Source organism: Hypanus sabinus, chromosome 12 (assembly GCF_030144855.1).
Source record: "Hypanus sabinus isolate sHypSab1 chromosome 12, sHypSab1.hap1, whole genome shotgun sequence".
Lineage (NCBI taxonomy): Eukaryota > Metazoa > Chordata > Chondrichthyes > Myliobatiformes > Dasyatidae > Hypanus > Hypanus sabinus.
Genome location: NC_082717.1, coordinates 21,614,578 through 21,628,989, shown reverse-complemented (window position 1 = coordinate 21,628,989; position 14,412 = coordinate 21,614,578). Strand labels below are relative to the sequence as shown.

General features: G+C 41.2%; 1 protein-coding gene across 1 annotated transcript in view; it reads left to right on the top strand.

Annotated features, from left to right (window-relative positions):
- prkd3 (protein kinase D3) overlaps positions 1-14,412 on the top strand; it is a 358,247-nt gene that overhangs the window by 319,643 nt on the left and 24,192 nt on the right. The window contains exon 13 of the mRNA XM_059985651.1: positions 6,856-7,132. Within this exon, the coding sequence (XP_059841634.1) occupies positions 6,856-7,132 (277 nt within the window). The remainder of the gene's footprint in view (positions 1-6,855; positions 7,133-14,412) is intronic.

Genomic DNA, 14,412 nt, shown 5'->3' with positions numbered 1-14,412 from the left:
GTCCTCCTGTCCCATACCAAGCCCAGACATTTCACCCTTCATACATTTACTGTACGTTTAAGAATGTATATGTCTTCATATACTACCTTGAGATAGATCTTGCAGGCAAGAAATACAATAGAACTTATGAAAAGCTATACAGTAAATAACAGATTGGCAAACAGTCAATGTGTAAAAGAAGACAAAATGTGGAAAAATAAAGAGTAAATAAATAATAGTGAGAATGTGAGCTGTAGAGACCTTGAAAGTGAGTCTGTAGGTCGTAGAATTAGCTCACAGTAGTGGTGATTGATTGAAGTTATCTCTGTTAGTTCAGGAGCCTGATGGGTGTAGTGTAATATCTGTTCCTGAACAAAATGGTGCAGGGCCTTAAGGCTCCTGTATCTTCTGCCTGATGGTTGTCATGAGAAGAGATTTGGCCAGGATGATCGGGTCCTTGATAATGGATGCTGCTTCCTTGTGGTAGCACTTCTTGGAGATGTGCTCAATGATGGGGAGGGATTTGCCTGTAATGGACTGGGCTGTATCCAGTTCCTCTCATCAACATGCACAAAGTGCTGGAGAAACTCAGTAGGCCAGGCAGCATCTATGGAAAAAAGTACAGTTGACATTTAGAAACGTCGACTTTTTCTTTTTTTTTCCCCATAGATGTTGCGTGGCCTGTTGAGTTCCTCCAGCATTTTGTGCGTGTTGCTTGAATTTCCAGCATCTTCAGATTTTCTCTTGTTTGTGATTTGTCCACTACTTCTCTCCTGCTTGCGCATTCCCTATGCTGTCTCTGCTACCTGTTTGACGCGATGTACTTACATCCTTCTGCTCCCTAAATGTAGCACTTTGTTGTCGGCACAATACTTCCAATGCCCCCTTCCCCTTCCCCCAACTCTTTCCTGATCTTTTGCCCAACCTCATCTCGCACTCCGTCTCCTCCACCTGATCCCATCCAGTTCTTCTGTTTGCTGTTTAGCCTGGCACCTTTATGTCACCGCAGCTATCCTCACACTACACCCCACCCCTCACAGTCTCTCTACACTCCTCATAGGTTCACTTTGAAGTGGCATTGAACTGAAAGTAAAAGTGAGACAAAGATTTTAAAACAAGACGCTTTGTGGAAAGTATAGTTTTTGAATTTGAACTTACAGTAAAGTGTGTTGGGGCATTCTTTCCCTGGGCTCTCTCGCAAATTACTCAGTCATGAATTTTACTCAGTCTTACATTATTGCTTACTTATCTCTTAGATGAGTGCTCAGTTCAGAAGTGAATCACCACCTTAAGCAGCAACTTTGATACACCTTTCAAATTTTGCCCACATGAAGATGAATGCTCATGGGATCAAACATTGTTGGCACTGAGATGATTTTTTTTGTAAACCACAGAAAATGTACTTCTAAATTACTTTAAAGTACATCAGCAGCACTGGGTGCTGTTATATGATGGCATGATTGTGCAGTGGTTAGCACTGCTATCTCACCGTTTCACTGTCCCGAGTTCAATCCTACCTGGTTGGAGTTTGGATGTTCTCCCTGTTCCTGCATTGGTTGCTTTCTGCATTCAAAAGATGTGCTTGTGGATTAATTACTAAAACTAAATTGCAGTTAGTGGCAAAAAAGAATCACAAGTGGAGTCAATACCCATGTAAGAGAGAATCAGTCGTTGTCTTAATCATCATCATCGCTATCGTTATGTGCCGTGTTGTATGACGTGGGCGATAATGGTCTTTGACCATGGTTGTTCTTGGCAAATTTTTATACAGAGGTGGTTTTCTGTTGCTTTCTTCTAGGCAGTGTCTTTACAAGACGGGTAACTCCAGCCATTATCAATATCATTCAGAGATTGCCCGGTCAGTGGTCACATAACCAGGACTTGTGATGTGCACCAGACGCTACACCTTGCCCAATGGTGATCTGCAGGCTAGCGGAGGGAAGGGGCGCATTACACCTCCTTCGGTGGAGACGTATCGCCACCCTGCCACCCGGATTCATAGTCATAGGGCACAGAATTGGGCCTTATTGCCCACTGCAGCCATGCCAACCTATTAGCCCATCTCTACTCAGCTGCAAAGTCACAGGGGAAGAAGGAGAGGAGTCAGTGCTATCGTTAGCAACTTGATGGGGCCAGCCATTTGTGTTGTAATAAGTAATTAGGTGGTGACTGGATGGAACCTGGACTAACTGCTAGTTTATATTCATGGATCACCAGTTGAAAGGACCATCTGACTGAATCCCAAGGAAGAAACAATCGTGCTGACAGATAAATCGTGGATGCGGAAGTACCATATTATGGTTAAATATTATCAGGGCATAACAGATATTAGACTCTATTCATTTTTAATACATGTATTTAGCCCCCGAGGGACACTTATCTGCCATCACCTTCAGGGTAAGCTTTCAGTGAGAGTGTGAGTCACTTGTTTTGTATCAAGTGACAGAAGGGAAACCAACAAGTAAATTTTGTTCTCTGACCTTGGTGAGCACAGGAGAAGAGTATTCAGCTCATTATGTCCAAGCCAGTTCTCTGCCACAGCGACTCGTTTTCCACCACAGCAATTTCTCCAGTGTCTTGCATTTTTTTTTCTTCACCTTATTTATTCACTTCCCTCCCAAAAGCACTGCCACCATCTTCACTTCTGTAGGGAGCTCCTTCCTTATCACAATGCGCACGGCATGAAACCTTTTCCTCACTTGACCATTGTCGTCCCCTTTATTCGTGTGATCCTCAACCCCTTCGGTACTAGGAGTGGCATCCTACCCTGCACAAGCTGTCCAGACCCAGTCCCGATCACTTTATAACAAAGCTTTCCCCAAACCTTTTGAAAGGAAACATTCTCTGCCCCTTTAATCAGGCCTTGCAACTGTACATTCCAGGATGTTCTCTGAATCCTCGCAAGTGGCTTCATGCCCTTCCTAGATTGAGGGAAGCAGAATTGAACACAGTGCGTCGTTTGAAGCTAGACTGGAGATTAACAAAGCTATCTAATTTCCCTTCTTTTTATACCGAGCTGTTATTGATAAAGCCCAGAATTGTTTACACCTTATTTGTGGCATTCTTACCCCACCCTCGGGTTACTCCGCTCCTGTTTCCTCTTTACTGTTCGTTCTCAATTGCCGCTGTTTATTCCTGCGAGTAAAGCTTAACCACTTCATCTTTTTCTGCTTTAAATATTGTCTGCCCATTTCACCACACTGTGTCCTCCTGCCTGCAGTTTATCGGTTTCTATTGCGGTGCTGCCACGTCCTCTGCCATTTGCCAATTGTGGCCTGTAGTCCCAGTCTAGGTCAAGAAGCTATACCAGTCAGGCATTTAGGTCAATCTTTGCACTGACACTCCTACACAATATACACTGCTGAAGTTGGATTCTTCCTTAAGTGGTTTCCTTTATTTTGGTAAAGACATATAAGATAATTTTGCTTCTGCTGGAATAATTGTACCGAGTTAGACTTCACAATTTAGATAGGGTCAGTGCACACTGTCTTTTAAACCAGAATCAGAATTATGTTTATTATCACTGAAGTATGACACATCGTGTCACGTGGATGAAAGAACATTGGAGGACTCCGGGAGGGAAGTGTTAGGTTGATCTTGGAGGTTAAAGGGTCGGCACAACATTTTAGGCCGAAAGGCCTAGACTGTGCCATGTTCTGTGCATTTTTTTTGTTTTGTGGCAACTGTAGAATGCACGATATTAAAAACAACTGTCTGGACCTCATAAATATTTGAGAGCTTGTTTGAGGTGAACGGCTAAACAATTCAGCCATGCATGAAGTCTGATGTGTTGCATTTCCTCAAATCATATGTGCCTTCTTGTGGGTCTTGGGTAATGATGTTTGGATGACCTTCCTGTTCTTGTCACTGGACAAGGGCACTGCTGCATCACACACTGGTACACCACGTTGAATGAGTGAAGATCAAACTCCAGTGGCCAGTGTGTTGGATAGCACTTGTCAGAGATTTGGGTGCTAAGTCACAAAAGAGTTTAGAGTGTTTGAATCAGAGATGCTGTTTCCAGCTTGGTTTTTGGTTCTTCTCCTTTTTTTTCTTTTAAAAGGAGAGGGGATGAAGTTGAGTTCCATAGGATGGGTCCATGTTGATGGTGACCCTCTGGAGGCCTGAGCCAGAGAATCAGGTTTGTTGGGGATGCTGAACTTCATGCTGGAGCAGGTTCTTAAGTTGAGGAATGGAGGAAATAAATGAAATGGGCAGAAGTGTTGGAGACGTTCACAAATAAGGTGATAGACTTTGGTCTTGATGGTAATAAATTGGGAGTATTTAATGCTCAGTTGATTTGATGAGTGAATTAGTTGGAGTAGCAACAGTTAGGGGTAATTGTGAACCAGCTAAAATTTACGGTTGTGCTTTGGAGGGCTGAAAGGGCTCATGTTAAGAAAATGTGTATCAACTATTCAGATAATCTAAGGAGCGTTTTAAACTGGCTCCATAGTAGTGTAGTTTTAGTGTAATGTCATTACAGCTCAGGGCTTTCCAAAGTTCAGAGATCAATTCCTGTGCTGTTCTGTAAGGAGTCTCTGCACATCCTTCGTGTGGAATGCATGAGTTTTCTCCGGGCCCTCCATAGCACAAAGATGTGCCAGGTAGGTTAATTGATTGTTGTAGATTGTCACGTGATTAGGTCAGGGTAAAAATGAGTTTGTCGGATGCTGAGGCAACGTGACTCAAAGGACTGGAAAGACCTTCTCCGAACTGTGTTGCTAAATAAGTAATCTTTCCTTTAAAGCATTTGGTAGAACAACAGAGGGTTGTGACAAAAAAAATACTTACTGAACTATCTGTTGTCCTATCTCTGCAGAGCTGCCAGGGGCTACTGAAGGTATTGAGTTCTGCTATGGTTCGCTCTTGTACCATACATTGTACCCTTAACCTTAGAGCGATTTTATTCTAGCTTGTCAAGCGAACACACATGATTTCCAGCATCTGCAGAATCTTGTGTCTCCCTTTTATCAAGTGAAATCCAGCTGGCTTTCCCAGTTAAAGCAGTTCTGTCAAAGTGGAGGGAGTTGTGAGTTGTTCACAAATTTTGATCTTCGCTGTGTTGGTGTTAAGCCTGTCCTTTTGCTGTCACAATCTCCAGTTACATTGTCAATATCAGTAGCTTGTTTTATCTGATGTATCCATGTAAAAATGCATGCTTGACATTTTAAAAAGATACCTTGCTGTTGAATCTGACAGTTAAATATCTTTGAACAGACAGTATAAGAACATAAGAAATAGGAGCAGGAGTAGGCCTTCCAGCCCATCGACCCTGCCCCGCCATTCAATAAGACAGTGGCTGATCTGTCTGTTAACTCAGCTCCATCTACCAGCCTTTTCCCCATAACCCTTAATTCCCTTACTATGTAAAAACCTATCTAACTGTTTCTTAAATATACTTAGTGAGGAAGCCTCAACTGCTTCCCTGGGCAGAGAATTCCACAGATTCACCACTCTCTGGGGAAAAACAGTTTCTCCTCATCTCCATCCTAAATCTTCTCCCCTGAATCCTGAGGCAATGTCCCCTAGTTCTAGTCTCACCTACCAACTATTCAACATGGTGTCGAATTATAACTATACACCTGTTCAACGTGGTATCTAATTGTAAATGTTATATTTTGTAACTCCAAAGCACAAAACTAATGGAAAGACAAAGACAGGAGTCCAGAATGCGTCTTAGTTTTTACTTTAAGCGAGGCATGTACTAATGACGTGCCGTGATGACGTATGCCATTTATGTACTTTTACATATAACCTGCAATGCACTATGTAGACAACAAAGAATACCTAATCAAACAATATATTTACAATATTACTAAAATATTAAATAGACAACAGTAAAGAGACAATTTATTATATTCAAGGGAGATGGGTTGCTTGGAAAGCTACACTTAATTTTGCCCTTCTTGTCCTTTGTGCTTGTAATGTCCAGACCTGTTGACCTTTGATCTGAGGCTTATGAGGCAGTTTGTTTCCTGTCACCCCACATTAGTTTGAGTCTGTAGTAACCTAACGGATTGCATTCCCTGAGGGAAGTCTGTGGGTTCTTAAAACAATCTTGTAGTTTGCTGGTTGGTAGCCAACTTCGTGTTCCAGATAAATTAACTGAATTCAGATTCATCAACTGGTTTGATGAGATCCCAATTGGATTTTCAGTATTATTATTCCCGGCTCCTGGATTACTATCTTGTAACTTAACCACAATACTGTACTTGCGTATAAATGGAAACGACTGCTGCTTACAGCAGTTTTGTAAACCGCTGTTAGATTTACTTTTTCTGGACTTCTGCGTATGATTTGGTAACATTTATCTGAGAAAGTAACTGAAATTGCTGCATTATTATTCTTGTGTTTTGAGCATTTCCTTTCAGTTGGTTACAATTGCGATATTCTAAAATACTAATCCCCTTTGCATGGGATTTTACCATCTTTTATCACCATCTGTGTAGGGATTTCCCCCTTATTTAATTTAGGGGATCTGTACATTCAGCGTGAGTCCATAGATTCTGCTGCTGAACTGAAAGGATTTAGCCTGGCCTCACGTTATAAAGTTTATGCATTGTGTTAGCTCTTGCTGCCTCTAATTATAGCAAAGTGCTAGTATCTTTGATGCATCTGTCTCTGGTTTAACCACCACCGCCTTCATTAAGAGTTGTAAACTCAGAGACTGCTCAGGAAGTTGAGAAATGATTCAGTCTTATTGGCTCAACGTTTTGGGGTTGGCTCTGCATAACTGGCAGATACTCAAAGGACAGAATACATTTCTGGTCTTATTTATGTTGCCCTTCAAAGTAGCATGTGGCAGGTTTTGAAAACGGCCTCATGATGGTTGCAGACTCTTTCTAAGACATGTATTTGCTCTCTGTCACTCAGGAAATCCCACTGTCAGAAATCCTGCAGTTGGATCCACCTCGGGACTTTATAAATCTGGCTCAAGGCAGCAACCCTCATTGTTTTGAGATAATAACGGACACCATGGTGTATTACGTTGGAGAGAATCTTGGAGGCAACTACCAGAATCACGCCCTGGCTGCCACAGGAGTAGGTTTAGATGTTGCTCAAAGCTGGGAAAAGGCTATCCGGCAAGCTCTGATGCCAGTAACCCCACAAGCCAGTGTCTGCACCACAGCAGGTCAAGGCAAAGAACACAGTAAGTGATTCTCATCCTTCTAACTTGTCGAGCCAATAAAAGGACTTTAAAAAGTGCCATGTAAAGACACGATTAATTGGCAAATGATACTACATAATGTAGTTATGCTTTTTTTGTGAAGATACCAACATTTTATTTTCTAATGCAGTTCGATTGAGATTAATAATGTATTTTATCTGGATAGTCCTGTGAATATAGTGACTTGTTATATGAGAAAACTTTGGTAAATTGATAAAGGCAGACCTGAGACTGTTGTTCCATCTGTTTGATTTCCCAGGATAAATACAAAACCATAAGAGATGGGAGCAGAATTAGGCCATTCAGCCCATCAAGTCTGTTCTGCCATCTCATCACGACTGGTTTATTTTCCCTTTCAACCCTTCTGCCTTCTTGTAACATTTCATGTCCTGACTAATCAAGAACTGAGCAACCTTAACTTTAAGTATACCCAATGACCAGTCCTCCACTTTTTCTCTTTCTGTCATCTTTTCTCTTCACCCCCACACATGCTTTTTCCCACCACTCTGCCACACATTCTCTGCACCAGACAATAAATATCTTAGATCTGGACTTGTACTTAAGTTTAGTTTTGGTTAATCCATCAGTAAGTTTCAGTATGACCACCTGAATTCTGGCATGTTACCATTGCTTGCTGCTGGCTCAGCAGTGTTCAAAATTAACATGATTTTCTAAGAAACTCTAGTTGCAAACTCACTATCATTATTAACACCTACTAAGTTTGCTTATCTTCTCTCTCCCTGGCAGATTAGAGCTTCAATAGTGTGAAAGTTAGTGTAGAAGTGTGAATTCAATCTTGTTGATTCATCTCCTAAAACAGACACATAACAGTTTCTGAGCCAGCTGAGGCTCCTTATCCACAGTGGCGTTGGGTATCATCAGACTTAATGATGCTAATAATCTTCTCTCTGTTTCCTGATCCCCCTTTTAATGAGAGTCCAGAGAGGATTCACTAGTCAGAACACTGGCTGATTTCCCAAGTTGCTGCCCTCTAGGTAACAGGGTAAATGATCGTGCTCTGATAACTTCCAATGGAGAATAAATTATCCTCACGCTAGTCTCATTTCCCCTCGGCTGCTGACACATTGCCGGGTGCTATTTGGGAGAACCCCTGGTTGTTTTTTCACTAGCAAATTTGCATTGATAGCCTGAACCTCACAATTGAGTGATTAGGATGTTGGATTTGTTAGTATTCTACATCATTGGAAAATCAGATGTTGAAAATTACCAGGAAAGAAATACAAAAATGCATTTCACGACAGAACTTTGCCCTGCTGATCAGTATTTGGTTCAGAATCTTTATAATGCATCTTATGAGTTGTCAGCTTGTACGGTGATCAGTTGATTCTGTATTGTTTGATAGATCTGGAAATAAAGTCTAGATAATGAATTTGCCATCCATGCCCTCTCTGGCCTATTGGCATTTCAACTATAATGCTAGTGATTACAAACTCTCCCTTGAAATAAAGTAATCCTGTGAATGAACATAAAGAAGAAAGTTTTTAGTTTAGTTATGCTCCTTAGGAGGAGCATCTGTTAAAAGAAAATTAAATTAATTGGGGTTTAAGGGACTTGTAAGAAAAATTATGCACTTTCCTGCAACTTCTGCACTTTCCAGTAACCTGGCGGTATTGCCCTTAGTCCTCATTATAGCTTAACAATTCTGACCGAACCCAGATGCAGGATCTGAACCGAAACATTTTCCTTTCTCGGTGCTGCCTGACCCCCTGAATTCCTTCAGTATTTCTCCAGGTTCCAGCATCTGCAATCTGTTGTCTCTCTTTAAGCAACTCTCATTAGGTCCCCACATGTGCACATTCAAAGTGAACAAGGAGCGCTCCTTTCCCTGTCTTTCACACTGAGAAGGAGATCCTAAAGTTAATTACAACTCAGAAAAACACAAGTCTGAATACTAACCTTCAGAGATGGGAGGAACTGCCTAGACTCAAGGTTGTGGGAAACAAGTTGTAGTCCATTTAACCAGAGTATTTGCAATCTTGCTCTGTAGATACCAATTTAGGTTTTAAATTTTAAATATGTTCTTTATATATTGTTTAAACCTTCCTTTATCTACCTGCGATTTATTACTGTTTAGTTTCATTTTTTCTATAGTCCAGAGACAATAGTTGTGCATTCCTATTTCACTCATTTTTTTTGTAATTTTAAAGAGGAGAAAGATAGACCCATGGCAACAAAGCCTCAATTTTGATGTACTATGTATTAATACTGTAAGTACCAAGCAAGGTTTACTAGGTTATCTGGAAATCTGAAGAAAAGTAGCTGCCTGAAATTCTCATTGTTCAGGCAGCATGTGGAGACAGGAGCAATGTTTCAGGTCAATTATCTTGTACCAGAACTAGGTTCTTGTTCATCATTTCTAATGAAAGGTCATTGAATTGTAATGTTCCTCTCCATGTGCTGCTTAACCTGATGATTTTGTAGCAGCTATCTCACCTCCTCAGAGTTTCCAGCGTTTTTGAAATCAGTGTTGCCACTCCTCTTCTCCAAGCTAAGTGTTTCCAAGGCAGCCAGGTGAAGTACAGTTGCATGGTATTTTTGGAGAAAGAAGACTTTTTGAACAGTTTTGCTGATTCCACGTGCCCCTGGGTCTGCTCAGATGGTTGTGTGTTCTACATCTTACCAATAGGGACACCTAAACAACTATTCATGTTAGAGCCTCCTGTATATTGAGACCCAATGTACACTGGGAGACCGTTTCGCTGAGCAGCTACACTCCGTCCGCCAGAAGAAACAGGATCTCCCAGTGGCCGCCCATTTTAATTCCACTTCCCATTCCCATTTTGATTCGTCCATACATGGCCTCCTCCACTGTCATGATGAGGCCACACTTAGGTTGGAGGAACAACGCCTTATATTCCATCTGGGTAGCCTCCAACCTGATGGCATGAACATCAATTTATCTAACTTCTGGTAATGCCCCCCTTCACCATTCCCCATCCCCTTTTCCCCCTCTCACCTCATCTCCTTGCCTGTCCATCACCTCCCTTTGGTGCTCCTCCTCCCCTTTCTTTCTTCCATGGCCCTCCGTCCTCTTCTATCAGACTACCCCTTCTCCATCCCTGTATCTCTTTCGCCAATCAACTTCCCATCTCTCTACTTCATCCCTCTCCCTTCAGGTTTCACCCATCACCTTTTGTTTCTCTCTCCCCTCCCCCCACCTTTTAAATCTATTGCTCAGCCTTTTTTCTCCAGTCCTACAGACGGGTCTCAGCCTGAAACATTGACTGTACTCTTCTCTATAGGTGCTGCCTGGCCTGCTGAGTTCCTCCAGCATTTTGTGTGTTTTGCTTGGATTTCCAGCATCTGCAGATTCTCTCTTTGTTTGTTCATGTCAGATCACTCTTACATCAGCTTGCCAAACAAGAAAATCATTTGGTCCAGTGACAGATTTGCATTCCATCTCCATGCATAACTTCGTAGGAAATAAAAGAAGAGAAGAACCCTTAAAGGCAATTTAGTATTGAAATTTAACCCTAGTTCACATGCACCAAACTTGTGATATAACAATGTCTGGTGCATTTTGTTCCTTGCAAAATTCAATCCTGCTGAGCCTTGTGATATTCTTGAATTTCAGAAGCAGAGTACAGCATGTATCTACATATTACATACTGAATGTTTGCAACCAAGGGCAAATATCTGCCCTTGTGTTTTTTTCACTCTGTTGTTTTCCCGATGCAGTATTGTTCTAGGTAATTCAAAGAAAGCATGTGGGCTTTATCTTGAATTATTTGTATTCGCAGAACCAAAAACCAATCTTTTTAACTGGAATGGTATGGAAATTGTAGAAGCTACAAAAATGCCATTGAGTGAGCTGGTGCTTGAGCTGGAGGGGGAATCAAGGAGAGAGCAGGTTGAGTAGCTGAAGATTCTGGAAATAAAGTATCTTGGGTGCTGATGCAGTGCTGGTTTTAATTGAACCAGATGCTTTTAGTTTAACTTGACATTGAGGAAATGTAATGACTGAGCTGAATAACAGGGTCTCACGAAAGATGCAGTTGAAGGAGACGCACGTGACTGCAGATGTTGGAATCTGGAGCGTAAAAAAAAATGCACAGGAAGTAATTGAAGGATAATTGGTGCTTTTCCAAAAGAAGTGGTAAATCTGAGGGAGAGAAATTAGAATTTGACTGATTTTGTGTGCTCATTCTGTCAAGTTATTTTGATCCAGAATGCTTTGCATGTTCAGAAGGGAAATATTACAAGGCAGATGGGAGAGAGGAATAGAGGAAGGACTGACAGTTCAGGGTTGATCTAGGGATTGCTTTCAGCGTTGTGAGGTTTTGTAATCTATTTCCTGCACCTTCCTTGAGGACTGATCATTGTAGGACTGTCTGTGAGTGGTGTATGATTGTTGTGTGAGCGCATGGCTCCTTAAGGGAAAAGTGAGATCTTTTGCTTTCCATCCAACTGTGGACCTAGCAAATGCTGGGCACTCAGCGTGCCAAGATGCATTTCTGGCTTTAGCACGTTCAAGTCACTGGCTCACAGTGTTGGTCATAATTAGTGGGACTTGATGTTGCTGACGCTTAGCTGCTTCAGGCTGGACTGAACCAGGCAAAGTTGTCCAGCAGCCTTAATTGTAACAGGTTAACATCAGATCTGAGATCGTGGAAGTGACAATAAACACCTCCAGAAGCCTTTCGACCTTCTAAAGTGTTCTGTTTTTATTTACTGCTGCCTCCATTTAGAATACTTTACATTTTATGCTTCACATTTATCATAGCCCATTTCTAGAGTAGCACAGAACACTGTTTTAATGCTTATCATTTTTCTGCAATATTCCCCTCTGCTTTGCACTCATCAGCTAACTGAAAGAGCATGGAAATGGCAGTGGAATAACTTGACTTTCTTTAATCAAGGGAGCTGCCAGGTTTCTACTGTGCATCTGTTTGGCAGAACTGATGAGACCAATAACTTATTCTTTAAGAAATAGTTGCTTTGTACTTGGAATCAAATGTTTATGAAGTTTACCAAATAAAAGGCTTAGTGAAGGTTGAACTTTGGTCCATTGGGGAGCCTCTGGCACTATGACACACACCTACCAAGCATTAATTCAGTTGTGCAACAGGAAATAACTTTGAAGATGATATCCAAATATGATGATAGCATGGCCCAACTCCCAGACGAATGCTGAAGCAGGTCTTCAGGCCAGTTGAATTGAAACAAGCACATTTTACAATGTACAGAAATATCTATAGTTTAATACATTTCAATGAATGGCAGCTGTTCTCACTTCTTCACTTGATATTGTTTTGTTTTTCTCTCTTCCATCAGCTGCCACCTCCAATTTTTATTATTTTTTCTTGGTTTATGTCCACACACACCACTTCCTCCACCGGAGAAAATGAGCATTAAATATATTTTCTTCCAGAGCTCTGTCAAAGCCACAAAAGAAACATGTAGAGGAAGGAAGCAAGAGCAAACAAATTTGACCTTTATTTGCATAGTGCAGTAGAATTCACTAGAATCTGGTAATGAGAACATTCTCTAACCCCAAAGCTCTTTAAAGATGGATGCAGAGCTCGGGCTGAACTCCCTGCTTCCAGAGATGAAGTAAGGAGCAAGTCAATTACAAGCCAAAGAACTTAATGTCAGTGACTGGGAATTTGTTTGAATCCATGCAAAGGCCGAATATTTGGAAAACTATGTCAACTAGAGAGAATAAAAACGTTTGTGAAGTACATTTATGTCAGCCCAATCCAGAAAAGTTTTTGGATGGTTAACGGAGGTTGGTGATGGGGGGGGGGTGGGGCAGTTGGTGGTATCATCAGTTGATTCCATGAACTTGAATTTTCACGAATTCAACAAGATTCGATATGGATTTGTCAGAAAAATTCACGATCATGAATTTGGAATAACAGCAGGAAAATTATTTGCAAGTTTAAATTTGGAGGGAGCTAGACATTCTATGTGCCAATTTGTTGTACAGTTGATGGTTAATTTTAAATCATAGTGTCTGAGAAACTTTCATTGACTAAAACATGAATGGATATAGGACAAGGCAGACATTTGAGTTATGTCAGACAGGCCAAACAGGCTTCAGACACTACTGTTATTCCATTACCTTTTTGCTTAGAGTAGAGGATGATTTTTTCTTTCAAGTCAATGGCAACGATGCCCCACAACAATCATTTAGGCTCTGGTTTTCCATTTTTATATATTTGCTATGAATTAGAAGGATGGTAAATTTTGGAGAGAGTGCAAAATTGGGAAAAAATGTTGAATGTAGAAGTGACTCATTTCACCCAACTTCATTTCACTTGGGTTAATACTTGCTGATCTCATCAGCTTTTCCTTTTCTTCGTTAGCGACTCGCCTCCACTTCATCCTTCCTCAGCAACTTGGCTCTGCTCAGCCCTTCAGTGATCTCACCACACCCCTCCCCCATCCATTAATACATTCATTAAAATCTTTCCATCTCTGTATGAAAAAAGACAACTGATATTAACAGAATTTACAGACTTGTTAATGTCTCCACCTTTAAGCACAAAAATACTGTCGCTGGTCATTTTCCATTTTATACCCCCTTCTCTAAGTTGTTTCAATCCTTACATCTGTGAGCCAACACCCACAATCTTCTTTCCTCTCTCTAGAGTCTTGAAGTTTATCCACGTGGTAATTTTGTTATAACTTTTATAACAATTCATTTATGGGAACTTATTTTCAATCCTTAGCTTAGTTGAGCTCACTTTAAAAGCGCAGTGATCCATGCCACTTGGAGTTATGCAGCCAAACACACCAGATGCTGTGGTTTCAAAATTCTGGTGCAGGGTTTCAACCTGAAACATCGCCAATTCTGTTCTCCCCACAAATGCTGTTCAACCCATTGAGTTGCTTTACCGCATTGGTTTGTTGCTCCTGATTTCAGCATCTGCAGGCTCTTCCATCCTTTGAAATTTCTCTCTACTTCCAAGTTGACTAAACACATCTGAGTGAATTTTTTGAGGATGCGACTAAGCACATTGATGAAGGTAGAGCCATAGATGTAGTATATATGGATTTTAGCAAGGCGTTTGATGAGGTCCCCCGTGCAAGGGTTATTGAGAAAGTAAAGAGGCATGGGATCCAAGAGGACATTGCTTTGTGGATCTAGAACTGGCTTGCAAAGAGTGGTTGTAGGCAGGTTATATTCTGAATAGAGGTCAGTGACCAGTAATGTGCCTCAGGGATCTGTTCTGGGACCCTTACTCTTTGTGAGTTTTATAAATGACCTGGATGAGGAAGTGGAGGGATGGATTAGT